The sequence below is a fragment of the Bombina bombina genome, chromosome 1, assembly GCF_027579735.1.
Source record: "Bombina bombina isolate aBomBom1 chromosome 1, aBomBom1.pri, whole genome shotgun sequence".
Classification (NCBI taxonomy): Eukaryota; Metazoa; Chordata; class Amphibia; order Anura; family Bombinatoridae; genus Bombina; species Bombina bombina.
The window spans coordinates 1,447,976,957-1,447,999,590 of NC_069499.1; the positions used below are offsets into that span (position 1 = coordinate 1,447,976,957).

General features: G+C 38.4%; 1 protein-coding gene across 1 annotated transcript in view; it reads right to left on the reverse strand.

The window, feature by feature from the left end:
* LOC128652650 (zinc finger protein 239-like) overlaps positions 1 to 22,634 on the reverse strand; it is an 88,783-nt gene that overhangs the window by 42,246 nt on the left and 23,903 nt on the right. The window contains exon 4 of the mRNA XM_053705584.1: positions 21,122 to 21,235. Within this exon, the coding sequence (XP_053561559.1) occupies positions 21,122 to 21,235 (114 nt within the window). The remainder of the gene's footprint in view (positions 1 to 21,121; positions 21,236 to 22,634) is intronic.

Consider the following 22,634-nt stretch of genomic DNA (forward strand, 5'->3'; position numbering starts at 1 on the left):
ATTCTGAAAGCAGAAAAAAATTACAGAATAAACGTTTTTTATCTCAGTCAACTATAATCTCACAGCTCTGCTGAGAGAAATTACCTCCCTCAAAACAAGTTTTGAAGACCCCTGAGCTCTGTAGAGAAGAACCGGATCATGCCGGAAATACAATGAGCTGCTGACTGAAATTTCTGATGCGTAGCAAAAGCGCCAAAAAACGGCCCCTCCCCCTCACACACAGCAGTGAGAGAGAACAGAAACTGTCAGAAAAAAGATCAAGCAACTGCCAAGTGGAAAAATAGTGCCCAAACATTTATTCACTCAGTACCTCAGCAAATGAAAACGATTTTACATTCCAGCAAAAACGTTAAACATAATTTCTTAGTTATTAAAAAGTTTTATGTATTTCTTACAGTGTAATTCCAGTGAAGTACCATTCCCCAGAATACTGAAGTGTAAAGTATACATACATGACATTATATCGGTATGGCAGGATTTTCTCATCAATTCCATTGTCAGAAAATAAAAGCTGCTACATACCTCTATGCAGATTCATCTGCCCGCTGTCCCCTGATCTGAAGTTTACCTCTCCTCAGATGGCCGAGAAACAGCAATATGATCTTAACTACTCCGGCTAAAATCATAGTAAAACTCTGGTAGATTCTTCTTCAAACTCTGCCAGAGAGGTAATAACACACTCCGGTGCTATTTTAAAATAACAAACTTTTGATTGAAGATATAAAACTAAGTATAATCACCATAGTCCTCTCACACATCCTATCTAGTCGTTGGGTGCAAGAGAATGACTGGGAGTGACGTAGAGGGGAGGAGCTATATGCAGCTCTGCTGGGTGAATCCTCTTGCACTTCCTGTTGGGGAGGAGTAATATCCCAGAAGTAATGATGACCCGTGGACTGATCACACTTAACAGAAGAAATAGCAGTATATACACAGGTATAAAGCAGTACCTGCATCTAAATACAGCAGTATATACACAGGTATACAGCAGTACCTGCATATAAATACAGCAGTATATACACAGGGATACAGCAGTCCCTGCATATAAATACAGCAGTATATACACAGGGATACAGCAGTACCTGCATATAAATACAGCAATATATACACAGGGATACAGCAGTCCCTGCATATATATACAGCAGTATATACACAGGTATACAGCAGTACCTGCATTTAAATACAGCAGTATATACACAGGTATACAGAAGTACCTGCATATAAATGCAGCAGTATATAAACAGGGATACAGCAGTCCCTGCATATAAATACAGCAGTATATACACAGGGATACAGCAGTACCTGCATATAAATACAGCAGTATATACACAGGTATATAGCATTACCTGTATATAAATACAGCAGTATATACACATGTATACAGCAGTACCTGCATATAAATCCAGCAGTATATACACAGGTATACAGCAGTACCTGCATATAAATACAGCAGTATATACACAGGGATACAGCAGTTCCTGCACATAAATACAGCAGTATATACACAGGTATACAGCAGTACCTGCATCTAAATCCAGCAGTATATACACAGGTATACAGCAGTACCTGCATATAAATACAGTAGTATATACACAGGTATACAGCAGTACCTGCATCTAAATACAGCAGTATATACACAGTTATAAAGCAGTACCTGCATATAAATACAGCAGTATATACACAGGGATACAGCAGTACCTACATATATGTACAGCAGTATATACACAGGTATACAGCAGTGCCTGCATATAAATACAGCAGTATATACACAGGTATAAAGCAGTACCTGCATATAAATACAGCAGTATATACACAGGGATACAGCAGTACCTACATATATATACAGCAGTATATACACAGGTATACAGCAGTACCTGCATATAAATACAGTAGTATATACACAGGTATACAGCAGTACCTGCATTTAAATACAGCAGTATATACACAGGTATACCGCAGTACCTGCATATAAATACAGCAGTATATACACAGGTATACAGCAGTACCTGCATCTAAATACGGCAGTATATACACAGGTATAAAGCAGTACCTGCATATAAATACAGCAGTATATACACAGGGATACAGCAGTACCTACATATATGTACAGCAGTATATACACAGGTATACAGCAGTGCCTGCATATAAATACAGCAGTATATCCACAGGTATACAGTAGTACCTGCATATAAATACAGCAGTATATACACAGGTATACAGCAGTACCTGCAATTAAATACAGCAGTATATACACAGGGATACAGCAGTGCCTGCATATAAATACAGCAGTATATACACAGGGATACAGCAGTACCTACATATATGTACAGCAGTATATAAACAGGCATACAGCAGTACCTGCATATAAATATAGCAGTATATACACAGGAATACAGCAGTACCTGCATTTAAATACAGCAGTATATACACAGGTATACAGCAGTACCTGCATCTAAATACAACAGTATATAGACAGGTATACAGCAGTGCCTGCACATAAATACAGCAGTATATACACAGGTATAAAGCAGTACCTGCATATAAATACAGTAGTATATACACAGGCATACAGCAGTACCTGCATATAAACACAGCAGTATATACACAGGGATACAGCAGTACCTACCTGCATATAAATACAGCAGTATATACACAGGTATAAATTAGTGCCTGCATATAAATACAGTAGTATATACACAGGCATACAGCAGTACCTGCATATAAATACAGCAGTATATACACAGGGATACAGCAGTACTTACATATATGTACAGCAGTATATACACAGGTATACAGCAGTACCTGCATTTAAATACAGCAGTATATACACAGGTATACAGCGGTACCTGCATATAAATACAGCAGTATATACACCGGGATACAGCAGTACCTGCATATAAATACAGCAGTATATACACAGGTATACAGCAGTACCTGCCTCTAAATACAGCAGTATATACACAGGTATACAGCAGTACCTACCTGCATATAAATACAGCAGTATATACACAGGTATAAATCAGTGCCTGCATATAAATACAGTAATATATACACAGGCATACAGCAGTACCTGCATATAAATACAGCAGTATATACACAGGGATACAGCAGTACCTACATATATGTACAGCAGTATATACACAGGTATACAGCAGTACCTGCATATAAATACAGCAGTATATACACAGGTATACAGCAGTACCTGCATTTAAATACAGCAGTATATACACAGGTATACAGCAGTACCTGCATATAAATACAGAAGTATATACACAGGTATAAATCAGTGCCTGCATATAAATACAGTAGTATATACACAGGCATACAGCAGTACCTGTATATAAATACAGCAGTATATACACAGGGATACAGCAGTACCTACATATATGTACAGCAGTATATACACAGGTATACAGCAGTCCCAGCATTTAAATACAGCAGTATATACACAAGTATACAGCAGTACCTGCATATAAATACAGCAGTTTATACACAGGGATACAGCATTGCCTGCATATATGTACAGCAGTATATACACAGGAATACAGCAGTACCTGCATTTAAATACAGCAGTATATACACAGGGATACAGCAGTACCTACATATATGTACAGAAGTATATACACAGGAATACAGCAGTACCTGCATTTAAATACAGCAGTATATACACAGGTATACAGCAGTACCTGCATATAAATACAGCAGTATATACACAGGTATACAGCAGTACCTGCATATAAATACAGCAGTTTATACTCAGGGATACAGCAGTGCCTGCATATAAATACAGCAGTATACACACAGGGATACAACAGTAGCTGCATATAAATACAGCAGTATATACACAGGTATAAATCAGTACCTGCATATAAATACAGTAGTATATACACAGGCATACAGCAGTACCTGCATATAAATACAGCAGTATATACACAGGGATACAGCAGTACCTACATATATGTACAGCAGTATATACACAGGTATACAGCAGTACCTGCATATAAATACAGCAGTATATACACAGGTATACAGCAGTACCTGCATATAAATACAGCAGAATATACACAGGTATACAGCAGTACCTGCATATAAATACAGCAGTATATACACAGGTATACAGCAGTACCTGCATATAAATACAGCAGTATATACACAGGTATACAGCAGTACCGGCATATAAATACAGCAGTATATACACAGGTATACAGCAGTATCTGCATATAAATACAGCAGTATATACACAGAGATACAGCAGTGCCTGCATATAAATACAGCAGTATATACACAGGCATACAGCAGTACCTGCATATAAATACAGCAGTATATACACAGGGATACAGCAGTGCCTGCATATAAATACAGCAGTATATACACAGGGATACAGCAGTACCTGCATATAAATACAGCAGTATATAAACAGGTATACAGCAGTACCTGCAATTAAATACAGCAGTATATACACAGGGATACAGCAGTGCCTGCCTCTAAATACAGAAGTATATACACAGGTATACAGCAGTACCTACCTGCATATAAATACAGCAGTATATACACAGGTATAAATCAGTGCCTGCATATATGTACAGCAGTATATACACAGGTATACAGCAGTACCTGCATATAAATATAGCAGTATATACACAGGTATACAGCAGTACCTGCATATAAATACAGCAGTATATACACAGGTATACAGCAGTACCTGCATTTAAATACAGCAGTATATACACAGGTATAGAGCAGTACCTGCATCTAAATACAGTAGTATATACACAGGTATATAGCAGTACCTGCATTTAAATACAGCAGTATATACACAGGTATACCGCAGTACCTGCATATAAATACAGCAGTATATACACAGGTATACAGCAGAATCTGCATATAAATACAGCAGTATATAAACAGGTATACAACAGTACCTGCATCTAAATACAGCAGTATATACACAGGTATACAGCAGTACCTGCATATAAATACAGTAGTATATATACACGAATATAGCAGTACCTGCATTTAAATACAGCAGTATATACACAGGTATACAGCAGTACCTGCATATAAATACAGCAGTATATACACAGGGATACAGCAGTGCCTGCATATAAATACAGCAGCATATACAAAGGTATACAGCATTACCTGCATTTAAATACAGCAGTATATACACATGAATACAACAGTAGCTGCATATAAATACAGCAGTATATACACAGGTATACAGCAGTACCTGCATATAAATACAGCAGTATATAGACAGGTATATAGCAGTACCTGCATATAAATACAGCAGTATATACACAGGTATACAGCAGTACCTGCATATAAATACAGCAGTATATAGACAGGTATATAGCAGTACCTGCATATAAATACAGCAGTATATACACAGGTATACAGCAGTACCTGCAACTAAATATAGCAGTATATACACAGGTATAAAGCAGTACCTGCATCTAAATACAGCAGTATATACACAGGTATACAGCAGTACCTGCATATAAATACAGCAGTATATACACAGGGATACAGCAGTCCCTGCATATAAATACAGCAGTATATACACAGGGATACAGCAGTACCTGCATATAAATACAGCAATATATACACAGGGATACAGCAGTCCCTGCATATCAATACAGCAGTATATACACAGGTATACAGCAGTACCTGCATTTAAATACAGCAGTATATACACAGGTATACAGAAGTACCTGCATATAAATGCAGCAGTATATAAACAGGGATACAGCAGTCCCTGCATATAAATACAGCAGTATATACACAGGGATACAGCAGTACCTGCATATAAATACAGCAGTATATAGACAGGTATATAGCAGTACCTGTATATAAATACAGCAGTATATACACATGTATACAGCAGTACCTGCATATAAATACAGCAGTATATGCACAGGGATACAGCAGTTCCTGCACATAAATACAGCAGTATATACACAGGTATACAGCAGTACCTGCATCTAAATCCAGCAGTATATACACAGGTATACAGCAGTACCTGCATATAAATACAGTAGTATATACACAGGTATACAGCAGTACCTGCATCTAAATACAGCAGTATATACACAGGTATAAAGCAGTACCTGCATATAAATACAGCAGTATATACACAGGGATACAGCAGTACCTACATATATGTACAGCAGTATATACACAGGTATAAAGCAGTACCTGCATATAAATACAGTAGTATATACACAGGCATACAGCAGTACCTGCATATAAACACAGCAGTATATACACAGGGATACAGCAGTACCTACCTGCATATAAATACAGCAGTATATACACAGGTATAAATTAGTGCCTGCATATAAATACAGTAGTATATACACAGGCATACAGCAGTACCTGCATATAAATACAGCAGTATATACAGAGGTATACAGCAGTACCTGCCTCTAAATACAGCAGTATATACACAGGAATACAGCGGTACCTGCATATAAATACAGCAGTATATACACCGGGATACAGCAGTACCTGCATATAAATACAGCAGTATATACACAGGTATACAGCAGTACCTGCATTTAAATACAGCAGTATATACACAGGTATACAGCAGTACCTGCATATAAATACAGAAGTATATACACAGGTATAAATCAGTGCCTGCATATAAATACAGTAGTATATACACAGGCATACAGCAGTACCTGTATATAAATACAGCAGTATATACACAGGGATACAGCAGTACCTACATATATGTACAGCAGTATATACACAGGTATACAGCAGTCCCTGCATATAAATACAGCAGTATATACACAGGTATACAGAAGTACCTGCATATAAATACAGCAGTATATACACAAGTATACAGCAGTACCTGCATATAAATACAGCAGTATATACACAGGGATACAGCAGTGCCTGCATATATGTACAGCAGTATATACACAGGGATACAGCAGTACCTGCATATAAATACAGCAGTATATACACAGGGATACAGCAGTACCTACATATATGTACAGCAGTATATACACAGGTATACAGCAGTACCTGCATATAAATACAGCAGTATATACACAGGTATACAGCAGTACCTGCATTTAAATACAGCAGTACATACACAGGTATACAGCAGTACCTGCATATAAATACAGCAGAATATACACAGGTATACAGCAGTACCAGCATATAAATACAGCAGTATATACACAGGGATACAGCAGTGCCTGCATATAAATACAGCAGTATATACACAGGTATACAGCAGTACCTGCATATAAATACAGCAGTATATAAACAGGTATACAGCAGTACCTGCAATTAAATACAGCAGTATATACACAGGGATACAGCAGTGCCTGCATATAAATACAGCAGTATATACACAGGGATACAGCAGTACCTACATATATGTACAGCAGTATATACACAGGCATACAGCAGTACCTGCATATAAATATAGCAGTATATACACAGGAATACAGCAGTACCTGCATTTAAATACAGCAGTATATACACAGGTATACAGCAGTACCTGCATCTAAATACAACAGTATATACACAGGTATACAGCAGTGCCTGCCTCTAAATACAGAAGTATATACACAGGTATACAGCAGTACCTACCTGCATATAAATACAGCAGTATATACACAGGTATAAATCAGTGCCTGCATATAAATACAGTAGTATATACACAGGCATACAGCTGTACCAGCATATAAATACAGCAGTATATACACAGGGATACAGCAGTACCTACATATATGTACAGCAGTATATACACAGGTATACAGCAGTACCTGCATATAAATATAGCAGTATATACACAGGTATACAGCAGTACCTGCATATAAATACAGCAGTATATACACAGGTATACAGCAGTACCTGCATTTAAATACAGCAGTATATACACAGGTATACAGCAGTACCTGCATCTAAATACAGTAGTATATACACAGGTATATAGCAGTACCTGCATTTAAATACAGCAGTATATACACAGGTATACCGCAGTACCTGCATATAAATACAGCAGTATATACACAGGTATACAGCAGAACCTGCATATAAATACAGCAGTATATAAACAGGTATACAACAGTACCTGCATCTAAATACAGCAGTATATACACAGGTATACAGCAGTACCTGCATATAAATACAGTAGTATATATACACGAATATAGCAGTACCTGCATTTAAATACAGCAGTATATACACAGGTATACAGCAGTACCTGCATATAAATACAGCAGTATATACACAGGGATACAGCAGTGCCTGCATATAAATACAGCAGTATATACACAGGGATACAGCAGTACCTGCATATAAATACAGCAGCATATACAAAGGTATACAGCATTACCTGCATTTGAATACAGCAGTATATACACATGAATACAACAGTAGCTGCATATAAATACAGCAGTATATACACAGGTATACAGCAGTACCTGCATATAAATACAGCAGTATATAGACAGGTATATAGCAGTACCTGCATATAAATACAGCAGTATATACACAGGTATACAGCAGTACCTGCATCTAAATATAGCAGTATATACACAGGTATAAAGCAGTACCTGCATCTAAATACAGCAGTATATACACAGGTATACAGCAGTACCTGCATATAAATACAGCAGTATATACACAGGGATACAGCAGTCCCTGCATATAAATACAGCAGTATATACACAGGGACACAGCAGTACCTGCATATAAATACAGCAATATATACACAGGGATACAGCAGTCCCTGCATATCAATACAGCAGTATATACACAGGTATACAGCAGTACCTGCATTTAAATACAGCAGTATATACACAGGTATACAGAAGTACCTGCATATAAATGCAGCAGTATATAAACAGGGATACAGCAGTCCCTGCATATAAATACAGCAGTATATACACAGGGATACAGCAGTACCTGCATATAAATACAGCAGTATATACACAGGTATATAGCAGTACCTGTATATAAATACAGCAGTATATACACATGTATACAGCAGTACCTGCATATAAATCCAGCAGTATATACACAGGTATACAGCAGTACCTGCATATAAATACAGCAGTATATGCACAGGGATACAGCAGTTCCTGCACATAAATACAGCAGTATATACACAGGTATACAGCAGTACTTGCATCTAAATCCAGCAGTATATACACAGGTATACAGCAGTACCTGCATATAAATACAGTAGTATATACACAGGTATACAGCAGTACCTGCATCTAAATACAGCAGTATATACACAGGTATAAAGCAGTACCTGCATATAAATACAGCAGTATATACACAGGGATACAGCAGTACCTACATATATGTACAGCAGTATATACACAGGTATAAAGCAGTACCTGCATATAAATACAGTAGTATATACACAGGCATACAGCAGTACCTGCATATAAACACAGCAGTATATACACAGGGATACAGCAGTACCTACCTGCATATAAATACAGCAGTATATACACAGGTATAAATTAGTGACTGCATATAAATACAGTAGTATATACACAGGCATACAGCAGTACCTGCATATAAATACAGCAGTATATACAGAGGTATACAGCAGTACCTGCCTCTAAATACAGCAGTATATACACAGGAATACAGCGGTACCTGCATATAAATACAGCAGTATATACACCGGGATACAGCAGTACCTGCATATAAATACAGCAGTATATACACAGGTATACAGCAGTACCTGCATTTAAATACAGCAGTATATACACAGGTATACAGCAGTACCTGCATATAAATACAGAAGTATATAAACAGGTATAAATCAGTGCCTGCATATAAATACAGTAGTATATACACAGGCATACAGCAGTACCTGTATATAAATACAGCAGTATATACACAGGGATACAGCAGTACCTACATATATGTACAGCAGTATATACACAGGTATACAGCAGTCCCTGCATATAAATACAGCAGTATATACACAGGTATACAGAAGTACCTGCATATAAATACAGCAGTATATACACAAGTATACAGCAGTACCTGCATATAAATACAGCAGTATATACACAGGGATACAGCAGTGCCTGCATATATGTACAGCAGTATATACACAGGAATACAGCAGTACCTGCATTTAAATACAGCAGTATATACACAGGGATACAGCAGTACCTACATATATGTACAGCAGTATATACACAGGAATACAGCAGTACCTGCATTTAAATACAGCAGTATATACACAGGTATACAGCAGTACCTGCATATAAATACAGCAGTATATACACAGGGATACAGCAGTGCCTGCAAATATGTACAGCAGTATATACACAGGAATACAGCAGTACCTGCATATAAATACAGCAATATATACACAGGGATACAGCAGTACCTACATATATGTACAGCAGTATATACACAGGAATACAGCAGTACCTGCATTTAAATACAGCAGTATATACACAGGTATACAGCAGTACCTGCATATAAATACAGCAGTATATACACAGGTATACAGCAGTACTTGCATATAAATACAGCAGTTTATACACAGGGATACAGCAGTGCCTGCATATAAATACAGCAGTATACACACAGGGATACAAAAGTAGCTGCATATAAATACAGCAGTATATACACAGGTATAAATCAGTACCTGCATATAAATACAGTAGTATATACACAGGCATACAGCAGTACCTGCATATAAATACAGCAGTATATACACAGGGATACAGCAGTACCTACATATATGTACAGCAGTATATACACAGGTATAGAGCAGTACCTGCATATAAATACAGCAGTATATACACAGGTATACAGCAGTACCTGCATTTAAATACAGCAGTATATACACAGGTATACAGCAGTACCTGCATATAAATACAGCAGAATATACACAGGTATACAGCAGTACCTGCATATAAATACAGCAGTATATACACAGGTATACAGCAGTACCTGCATATAAATACAGCAGTATATACACAGGTATACAGCAGTACCGGCATACAAATACAGCAGTATATACACAGGTATACAGCAGTATCTGCATATAAATACAGCAGTATATACACAGGGATACAGCAGTGCCTGCATATAAATACAGCAGTATATACACAGGCATACAGCAGTACCTGCATATAAATACAGCAGTATATACACGGGGATACAGCAGTGCCTGCATATAAATACAGCAGTATATACACAGGTATACAGAAGTACCTGCATATAAATACAGCAGTATATACACAGGTATACAGCAGTACCTGCAATTAAATACAGCAGTATATACACAGGGATACAGCAGTGCCTGCATATAAATACAGCAGTATATACACAGGGATACAGCAGTACCTACATATATGTACAGCAGTATATACACAGGCATACAGCAGTACCTGCATATAAATATAGCAGTATATACACAGGAATACAGCAGTACCTGCATTTAAATACAGCAGTATATACACAGGTATACAGCAGTACCTGCATCTAAATACAACAGTATATACACAGGTATACAGCAGTACCTACCTGCATATAAATACAGCAGTATATACACAGGTATAAATCAGTGCCTGCATATAAATACAGTAGTATATACACAGGCATACAGCTGTACCTGCATATAAATACAGCAGTATATACACAGGGATACAGCAGTACCTACATATATGTACAGCAGTATATACACAGGTATACAGCAGTACCTGCATATAAATACAGCAGTATATACACAGGTATACAGCAGTACCTGCATTTAAATACAGCAGTATATACACAGGTATACAGCAGTACCTGCATATAAATACAGTAGTATATACACAGGTATACAGCAGTACCTGCATTTAAATACAGCAGTATATACACAGGTATACCGCAATACCTGCATATAAATACAGCAGTATATACACAGGTATACAGCAGAACCTGCATATAAATACAGCAGTATATGCACAGGTATACAACAGTACCTGCATCTAAATACAGCAGTATATACACAGGTATACAGCAGTACCTGCATATAAATACAGTAGTATATATACACGAATACAGCAGTACCTGCATTTAAATACAGCAGTATATACACAGGTATACAGCAGTACCTGCATATAAATACAGCAGTATATACACAGGGATACAGCAGTGCCTGCATATAAATACAGCAGTATATACATAGGGATACAGCAGTACCTGCATATAAATACAGCAGCATATACAAAGGTATACAGCATTACCTGCATTTAAATACAGCAGTATTTAAACAGGTATACAGCAGTACCTGCATTTAAATACAGCAGTATATACACAGGTATACAGCAGTACCTGCATATAAATACAGCAGTATATACACATGAATACAACAGTAGTTGCATATAAATACAGCAGTATATACACAGGTATACAGCAGTACCTGCATATAAATACAGCAGTACATGCATATAAATACAGCAGTATATAGACAGGTATATAGCAGTACCTGCATATAAATACAGCAGTATATACACAGGTATACAGCAGTACCTGCATCTAAATATAGCAGTATATACACAGGTATACAGCAGTACCTGCATATAAATACAGCAGTATATACACAGGGATACAGCAGTCCCTGCATATAAATACAGCAGTATATACACAGGGATACAGCAGTACCTGCATATAAATACAGCAATATATACACAGGGATACAGCAGTCCCTGCATATAAATACAGCAGTATATACACAGGTATACAGCAGTACCTGTATTTAAATACAGCAGTATATACACAGGTATACAGAAGTACCTGCATATAAATGCAGCAGTATATAAACAGGGATACAGCAGTCCCTGCATATAAATACAGCAGTATATACACAGGGATACAGCAGTACCTGCATATAAATACAGCAGTATATACACAGGTATATAGCAGTACCTGTATATAAATACAGCAGTATATACACAGGTATACAGCAGTACCTGCATATAAATCCAGCAGTATATACACAGGTATACAGCAGTACCTGCATATAAATACAGCAGTATATACACAGGGATACAGCAGTTCCTGCACATAAATACAGCAGTATATACTCAGTTATACAGCAGTACCTGCATCTAAATCCAGCAGTATGTACACAGGTATACAGCAGTACCTGCATATAAATACAGCAGTATATACACAGGTATACAGCAGTACCTGCATCTAAATACAGCAGTATATACACAGGTATAAAGCAGTACCTGCATATAAATACAGCAGTATATACACAGGGATACAGCAGTACCTACATATATGTACAGCAGTATATACACAGGTATAAAGCAGTACCTGCATATAAATACAGTAGTATATACACAGGCATACAGCAGTACCTGCATATAAACACAGCAGTATATACACAGGGATACAGCAGTACCTACCTGCATATAAATACAGGAGTATATACACAGGTATAAATTAGTGCCTGCATATAAATACAGTAGTATATACACAGGGATACAGCAGTACCTACATATATGTACAGCAGTATATACACAGGCATACAGCAGTACCTGCATATAAATACAGCACTATATACATAGGTATACATCAGTACCTGCATTTAAATACAGCAGTATATATACACAGGTATACAGCAGTAACTGCATATAAATACAGTAGTATATACACAGGTATACAGCAGTACCTACATATATGTACAGCAGTATATACACAGGCATACAGCAGTACCTGCATATAAATACAGCAGTGTATATACACAGGTATACAGCAGTACCTGCATTTAAATACAGCAGTATATACACAGGTATACAGCAGTACCTGCATATAAATACAGTAGTATATACACAGGTATACAGAAGTACCTGCATATAAATACAGCAGTGTATATACACAGGTATACAGCAGTACCTGCATTTAAATACAGCAGTATATACACAGGTATACAGCAGTACCTGCATTTAAATACAGCAGTATATACACAGGTATACAGCAGTACCTGCATATAAATACAACAGTATAAACACAGGTATACAGCATACAGCAGTATACAGCGATCCCCGGTAAGACAGCCCCCTCTCTGTAACCCGCATCAGCCACAGCGTAAGTTGGCGGCCGTCCTGTAGGTCATAGGTGATGTCAAATGGGGCAGGGCTAAAAATTGCATACTCTAGCAGTTTTAAAACCGCGGCGATTAATTGCAGTTTAAACCCGCAACAGCGAAAAAATCGTGAAGCCCTGATATGTATATAAGCATACACATATATATATATATATATATATATATATATATATAGGCTTAGTGCTGTTTTGCTTTTCTTTTAAAATGCTAATATTTTTTATTTTATAAAAGGCACAGTACATATTTTCTGGGGGCAGTTGGGGCACATTTTAAAAATGAACCAGAGGTCTGACCCCTAATTAATTTTTGGAGTGCTAATTGTACCGCAAGCTCGCGGTAACAATAACCTGCCACTTGTTATGGCTGGTTATTTATTGTGCTCCCGTAAATTTGCCCATTTACAGGCGCACAATAAATTAGCACTCAACTTGTAATCTAGCCCACAGTGTTTTACATACAAATCCTTAAGCAGTATATGGTTTAGCATGCAAGTCATTATTTTGCAAATTGCAGCTTTTTGATTTCATAAAAATAAGATGAAAATAGATTTTTTTCTTTTGTGATTTTGCACTTTACACATACAAGAATGAATCAAATATGCAAGCTAATAAAATGACGCTATACAAAACTGACCCAATTTTAAATTAAATGCATTTTGATCTCAGAGATAGATGACAACTGTTTTTGACAAAGTGTGCACAAAAGGAAACTAATAAGTTGTATTAAGATTTTTTGTAAATAATTTTGTCACGATTTTTAATGCACTTTAAAGGGACATGAAACCGCAACCTTTTCTTTTGTGATTCAGACGGCGCATAAAATTAAAAAAAAAGTAAATTTCCTTCTATTATCAAATTTGCTTTGTTCCCATGGCAATCTTTGTTGAAGAGATACGTAGGTAGGTGTCTGGGGCACAACATGGCAGGAACTAATGCCATATGGGTCAACATTCTTGCAATACTGCTGCCATATAGTGATCCAAGCACGTGCATGCTCATAAGCTCATGTCCCTGCTTTTTAACAAAAGATACCAAGAGAATTAAGAAAATGTAATAATAGCTGTAAATTAAAGTGTTTAAAATTTCATGCTTTATCTGAATCATGAAAGAAAAACAATTTCATGTCATGTCCTTTAAACAATACATTTTGTTCCTGTGTATTTTGTGTAAATGGTTCAGTTATTTGCTTTGTATGCTTTTTAAAATTACGATTTTCATTATGCACTTTGTTACATATTTATTCTTCCAATATGAAAATGCAGTATACGCCCTTCAGCGAGGCACTCTGTTTTTAAAGTAAAAACTGAGTTAAACCCCTTTACCCAATGTGACGTATAAACACATCATGCGGTATGAAGCTCATCGTACCGCACAACGTATATATACGTTGGAGCTGCAGGAAGCTCCAACAGTCTCGGCTGTAAAGTTACAGCCAGAGCTGGAGTTAATGAGCTCCAGGAATCTCCCTGCAAATGGAGCAGGAGCACAATCGGTTCCATATCAAGATAGATGCCTGATCGTGGCAGACAGTGACGCTGTGTGTGTCATTATCTGTAACAATTAGCTTCTTGTGCCGGTGGGAGGGAAGGCGGATGAGTGGCACAGAGGCAGAGAGGGGAGGCAGTGGGAAGGGCTCTTCACTACAGAAAAACATAATTTATGCTTACCTGATAAATTCCTTTCTTCTGTTGTGTGATCAGTCCACGGGTCATCATTACTTCTGGGATATAACTCCTCCCCAACAGGAAATGCAAGAGGATTCACCCAGCAGAGCTGCATATAGCTCCTCCCCTCTACGTCAGTCCCAGTCATTCGACCAAGAAACAACGAGAAAGGAGTAACCAAGGGTGAAGTGGTGACTGGAGTATAATTTAAAAGATATTTACCTGCCTTAAAACAGGGCGGGCCGTGGACTGATCACACAACAGAAGAAAGGAATTTATCAGGTAAGCATAAATTATGTTTTCTTCTGTTATGTGTGATCAGTCCACGGGTCATCATTACTTCTGGGATACCAATACCAAAGCAAAAGTACACGGATGACGGGAGGGATAGGCAGGCTCATTATACAGAAGGAACCACTGCCTGAAGAACCTTTCTCCCAAAAATAGCCTCCGAAGAAGCAAAAGTGTCAAATTTGTAAAATTTGGAAAAAGTATGAAGCGAAGACCAAGTTGCAGCCTTGCAAATCTGTTCAACAGAGGCCTCATTCTTAAAGGCCCAAGTGGAAGCCACAGCTCTAGTGGAGTGAGCTGTAATTCTTTCAGGAGGCTGCTGTCCAGCAGTCTCATAGGCTAAACGTATTATGCTACGAAGCCAAAAAGAGAGAGAGGTAGCAGAAGCTTTTTGACCTCTCCTCTGTCCAGAGTAAACGACAAACAAGGAAGAAGTTTGGCGAAAATCTTTAGTTGCCTGCAAGTAGAACTTGAGGGCACGAACTACATCCAGATTGTGTAAAAGACGTTCCTTCTTTGAAGAAGGATTTGGACACGAGGATGGGACAACAATCTCTTGATTGATGTTCCTGTTAGTGACTACCTTAGGTAAGAACCCAGGTTTAGTACGCAGAACTACCTTGTCTGAGTGAAAAATCAGATAAGGGGAATCACAATGTAAGGCTGATAACTCAGAGACTCTTCGAGCCGAGGAAATAGCCATTAAAAACAGAACTTTCCAAGATAACATTTTTATATCAATGGAATGAAGGGGTTCAAACGGAACACCCTGTAAAACGTTAAGAACTAAGTTTAAACTCCATGGTGGAGCAACAGCTTTAAACACAGGCTTGATCCTAGCTAAAGCCTGACAAAAGGACTGGACGTCTGGATTTTCTGACAGACGTCTGTGTAACAAGATGGACAGAGCTGAAATCTGTCCCTTTAATGAACTAGCTGATAAACCCTTTTCTAAACCTTCTTGTAGAAAAGACAATATCCTAGCGATCCTAACCTTACTCCAGGAGTAACCTTTGGATTCGCACCAGTATAGGTATTTCCGCCATATTTTATGGTAAATCCTTCTGGTAACAGGCTTCCTAGCCTGAATCAGGGTATCAATAACCGACTCAGAAAAACCACGTTTTGATAAAATCAAGCGTTCAATTTCCAAGCAGTCAGCTTCAGAGAAGTTAGATTTTGATGTTTGAATGGACCCTGTATCAGAAGGTCCTGTCTCAGAGGTAGAGACCAAGGCGGACAGGATGACATGTCCACTAGATCTGCATACCAAGTCCTGCGTGGCCAAGCAGGTGCTATTAGAATTACTGATGCTCTCTCCTGTTTGATTTTGGCAATCAATCGAGGAAGCAGCGGGAAGGGTGGAAACACATAAGCCATCCTGAAGTTCCAAGGTGCTGTCAAAGCATCTATCAGAACTGCTCCCGGATCCCTGGATCTGGACCCGTAGCGAGGAAGTTTGGCGTTCTGGCGAGACGCCATGAGATCTATCTCTGGTTTGCCCCAACGTCGAAGTATTTGGGCAAAGACCTCCGGATGAAGTTCCCACTCCCCCGGATGAAGAGTCTGGCGACTCAAGAAATCCGCCTCCCAGTTCTCCACTCCCGGGATGTGGATTGCTGACAGGTGGCAAGAGTGAGACTCTGCCCAGCGAATTATCTTTGATACTTCCATCATTGCTAGGGAGCTTCTTGTCCCTCCCTGATGGTTGATGTAAGCTACAGTCGTGATGTTGTCCGACTGAAACCTGATGAACCCCCGAGTTATTAACTGGGGCCAAGCCAGAAGGGCATTGAGAACTGCTCTCAATTCCAGAATGTTTATTGGAAGGAGACTCTCCTCCTGATTCCATAGTCCCTGAGCCTTCAGAGAATTCCAGACAGCGCCCCAACCTAGTAGGCTGGCGTCTGTTGTTACAATTGTCCAGTCTGGCCTGCTGAATGGCATTCCCCTGGACAGGTGTGGCCGATGAAGCCACCATAGAAGAGAATTTCTGGTCTCTTGATTCAGATTCAGAGTAGGGGACAAATCTGAGTAATCCCCATTCCACTGACTTAGCATGCATAGTTGCAGCGGTCTGAGGTGTAGGCGTGCAAAAGGTACTATGTCCATTGCCGCTACCATTAAGCCGATCACCTCCATGCATTGAGCTACTGACGGGTGTTGAATGGAATGAAGGACGCGGCATGCATTTTGAAGTTTTGTTAACCTGTCTTCTGTCAGGTAAATCTTCATTTCTACAGAATCTATAAGAGTCCCCAAGAATGGAACTCTTGTGAGAGGAAAGAGAGAACTCTTCTTTTCGTTCACTTTCCATCCATGCGACCTTAGAAATGCCAGAACTAACTCTGTATGAGACTTGGCAGTTTGAAAGCTTGAAGCTTGTATTAGAATGTCGTCTAGGTACGGAGCTACCGAAATCCCTCGCGGTCTTAGTACCGCTAGAAGGGCACCCAGAACCTTTGTGAAGATTCTTGGAGCCGTAGCCAATCCGAATGGAAGAGCTACAAACTGGTAGTGCCTGTCTAAGAAGGCAAACCTTAGATACCGGTGATGATCTTTGTGGATCGGTATGTGAAGGTAAGCATCCTTTAAATCCACTGTGGTCATGAACTGACCCTCTTGGATCATGGGTAAAATAGTCCGAATAGTTTCCATTTTGAACGATGGAACTCTTAGGAATTTGTTTAGAGTCTTTAAATCTAAGATTGGCCTGAAAGTTCCCTCTTTTTTGGGAACCACAAACAGGTTTGAGTAGAACCCTTGTCCTTGTTCCGACCACGGAACCGGATGGATCACTCCCATTGTTAACAGATCTTGTACGCAGCGTAGAAACGCTTCTTTCTTTATCTGGTTTGTTGACAACCTTGACAGATGAAATCTCCCTCTTGGGGGAGATAATTTGAAGTCTAGAAGGTATCCCTGAGATATGATCTAGTACACGGAGGTTCTCCAATTTAAATTTAAAATTTGAAATATCTGAGTCCAATCTGTTTGGATCAGAACCGTCACCCACAGAATGAAGCTCTCCGTCCTCATGCTCTGCGAGCTGTGACGCAGTATCAGACATGGCCCTAGCATTGTCAGCGCACTCTGTTCTCACCCCAGAGTGATCACGCTTGCCTCTTAGTTCAGGTAATTTAGACAAAACTTCAGTCATAACAGTAGCCATATCTTGTAATGTTATCTGTAATGGCCGCCCAGATGTACTAGGCGCCAAAATATCACGCACCTCCCGGGCGGGAGATGCAGGTACTGTCGCGTGAGGCGAGTTAGTCGGCATAACTCTCCCCTCGCTGTTTGGTGAAATTTGTTCACATTGTACAGATTGACTTTTATTTAAAGTAGCATCAATACAGTTAGTACATAAATTTCTATTGGGCTCCACCTTGGCATTGGAACAAATGACACAGATATCTTCCTCTGAGTCAGACATGTTTAACACACTAGCAAAAAACTTACAACTTGGTTATAATCTTTTTTAGCAAAAAACGTACTGTGCCTCAAAGAGGTACTAACGATTAAATGACAGTTGAAATAATGAACTGAAAAACAGTTATTGCATCAAATTTTAAAACAACACAACTTTTAGCAAAGGTTTGTTCCCATTAGTAAAAAACAACACTAATTAAATTTGTACATAAGAAAACAAAACAACGTTTTTTATACACAGTCACTATAAGAATTCTCACAGCTCTGCTGAGAGAATTTACCTCCCTTCAAAGAAGTTTGAAGACCCCTGAGATCTGTCAGAAATGAACCGGATCATGCAGGACATATAAAAGTAGCTGACTGGAATTTTTTGATGCGTAGCAAAGAGCGCCAAAAACGGCCCCTCCCTCTCCCACACAGCAGTGAAGAGAAACGAAACTGTCACAATTAAAGCAAAAAACTGCCAAGTGGAAAATAATGCCCAAACATTTATTCACACAGTACCTCAGCAATGTAAACGATTCTACATTCCAGCAAAAACGTTTAACATGAGAATAGTTATTAAAAGGATTAGTGACCTTAACACAGTAGTTCCGGTGAAATACCATCCCCAGAATACTGAAGTGTATACATACATGTCATTTTAACGGTATGGCAGGCTTTTCTCATCAATTCCATTCAGAAAATAAAAACTGCCACATACCTCAATGCAGATTCATCTGCCCGCTGTCCCCTGATCTGAAGCCTTTACCTCCCTCAGATGGTCGAGAACAGCAATATGATCTTAACGACTCCGGTTAAAATCATAGTAAAAAATCTCTGTCAGATTCTTCCTCAAACTCTGCCAGAGAAGTAATAACACGCTCCGGTGCTATTTTAAAATAACAAACTTTTGATTGAAGTCATAAAAACTAAGTATAATCACCATAGTCCTCTCACACATCCTATCTAGTCGTTGGGTGCAAGAGAATGACTGGGACTGACGTAGAGGGGAGGAGCTATATGCAGCTCTGCTGGGTGAATCCTCTTGCATTTCCTGTTGGGGAGGAGTTATATCCCAGAAGTAATGATGACCCGTGGACTGATCACACATAACAGAAGAAAATTACTTTTTAGAAGTAGTTCTCAGAGTCAGTGACTCTCTCTTCACCGGAATATGAAATTGTCACTTACTAATTTCTCCGCTCCTTCAAAATTGCGGTTCTACTACCCTTAGGCACGGCAATTTTGACCTTTTATCCCTTTAATGAAATGTAGTTTTACAAAGTTACACTCACCTGAAAAACCGCTTTTAAAATTAACTTAGAGAGACATAAGAATACAAAACTAAATTCTGCAAATGGGTTAAATACATAGATAAAGTCAGCTCCGCTAAAGCTGAATAGTTCAGGTGAGACAATGACAAGAGGTATATTTGCTAGCGCCCAGCAGAAAAAAAGATAGTTTGATAATAAGTACGTAAAATTAAAAAGTCTCCCAAAAAGCGCCTGCTCTATCTAAATCATTAACCGTTTAATTTGGACCATCGTGTCCCTTTAAACTATAGTAATATTTTTTCTTAAAAAAATATACTAAACATTTATCTAGAAGTAAAATATCTTTACATGTTCACCATCTCTCACCTAATGAGCAATTTGCACGTTTTTTCCTCTTGTGAGTGTATAAATCACTCTTTACGCACAGCTCTTCTCCGCGATGAATTCTGGGTACAGTCTCTGGCTTCACATAGAGATAACCTGAATACATAAAAAAAGAATGAGTTATGCTAAGTAACCATGTAAGGTAAACCCTTTGACAGCTACAAGTGGCGCACAATCGATAGCACAAGGTGCGTTATATATTGCTCGACCTTGTTAAAAGAATATCTGGTATGACAAGTTTTTAGTAAAAACATGGCCGTCAACAAACAATATTCTAGTCAGGTTTCATGACACAGCATAGTACTGCAACTGCACTGATGCTACGGGTACTAAATGGTCTCTTGATTACAAAAGACAGGGGTAAGTGTTCAATACTAATCCTCCTTGACCCCTCTGCTGCATTTGACACCATGGACCATGGCCTTTTATTAAACCGCCTGCAGGATGTCTGTGGGCTGAGTGGTACAGTTCTAAGATGGTTCAAATCATTTCTGTCTAACAGAACCTAGAGACTGTTATATAGAGTATACGCCTCTGCACCCGTCCATCTTATCTCCCATGATATTTGCAGTGTATATGCTTCCAATGGGAGATATCATAACTCAGCATGGCCTCAGTTACCACTGTTATGCAGATGACACACAAGTATACATTTCCTTTAAGCCAAACTCAAATGTTCCGATAGAAACAGTCAATAAATGTCTTGCTGATCTCTTCGAATGGATGAATGCCAGTTGGTTGAAACTAAACCCAGACAAAACTGAAGTACTTGTCAAGGGTACAGATAGTATGAGACTAAGCTGCAACAACATCAACAAATTGGTCTAGAATGTGGAGTATCAAAACTACAAACCTCAAATCTAGCAATAAATCTTGGGTGCTATGCTTGACAGTGAACTCTCCCTGAAACATCATATATCAGCCACAATACAAGCCTCATTCTTGCATTTAATGAATATAACCAGGAGAAAGCTCCTGATTCCTATAGAAAGTCTTCCCATGATCTTCCATGCTTTGGTGACATTACGTTTGGACTACTGCAATGCTGTTTATTATGGTCTCCGAGAAAAACTACTCCATTGCCTGCAGTTGGTATAAAACTCTGCCCAGTCAAACTTTGGGACACCCATTCTCCACTCACTGCCAATAAAATGGCGCATACTGTTCAAGATAGGCCCGCTATCCAAATAAGCTCTGCATTATCAGGGACCAAGCAATTAAAAAAGAATTACTTTGTTTGAGTTCAAAACAAATTAAAGCTGACAAATTTTGCACTTTTCGAGACCTGATGTAAAAGTGTGAACATTTTAAATTGTATTTTCACTTAAATTTATGCATATTAAATGTAAAAAAAGGTTTCTTATTGAAATAAATACTTTAACTGGGATTTAAAAGGGCTCAGGTGTGTGTATACATATGTATGTATGTGTGAGCTGTTGGTATCTTATATTTCAATAGAAAATCAGAGTATATAACTGTATAAGTGAAGAACACT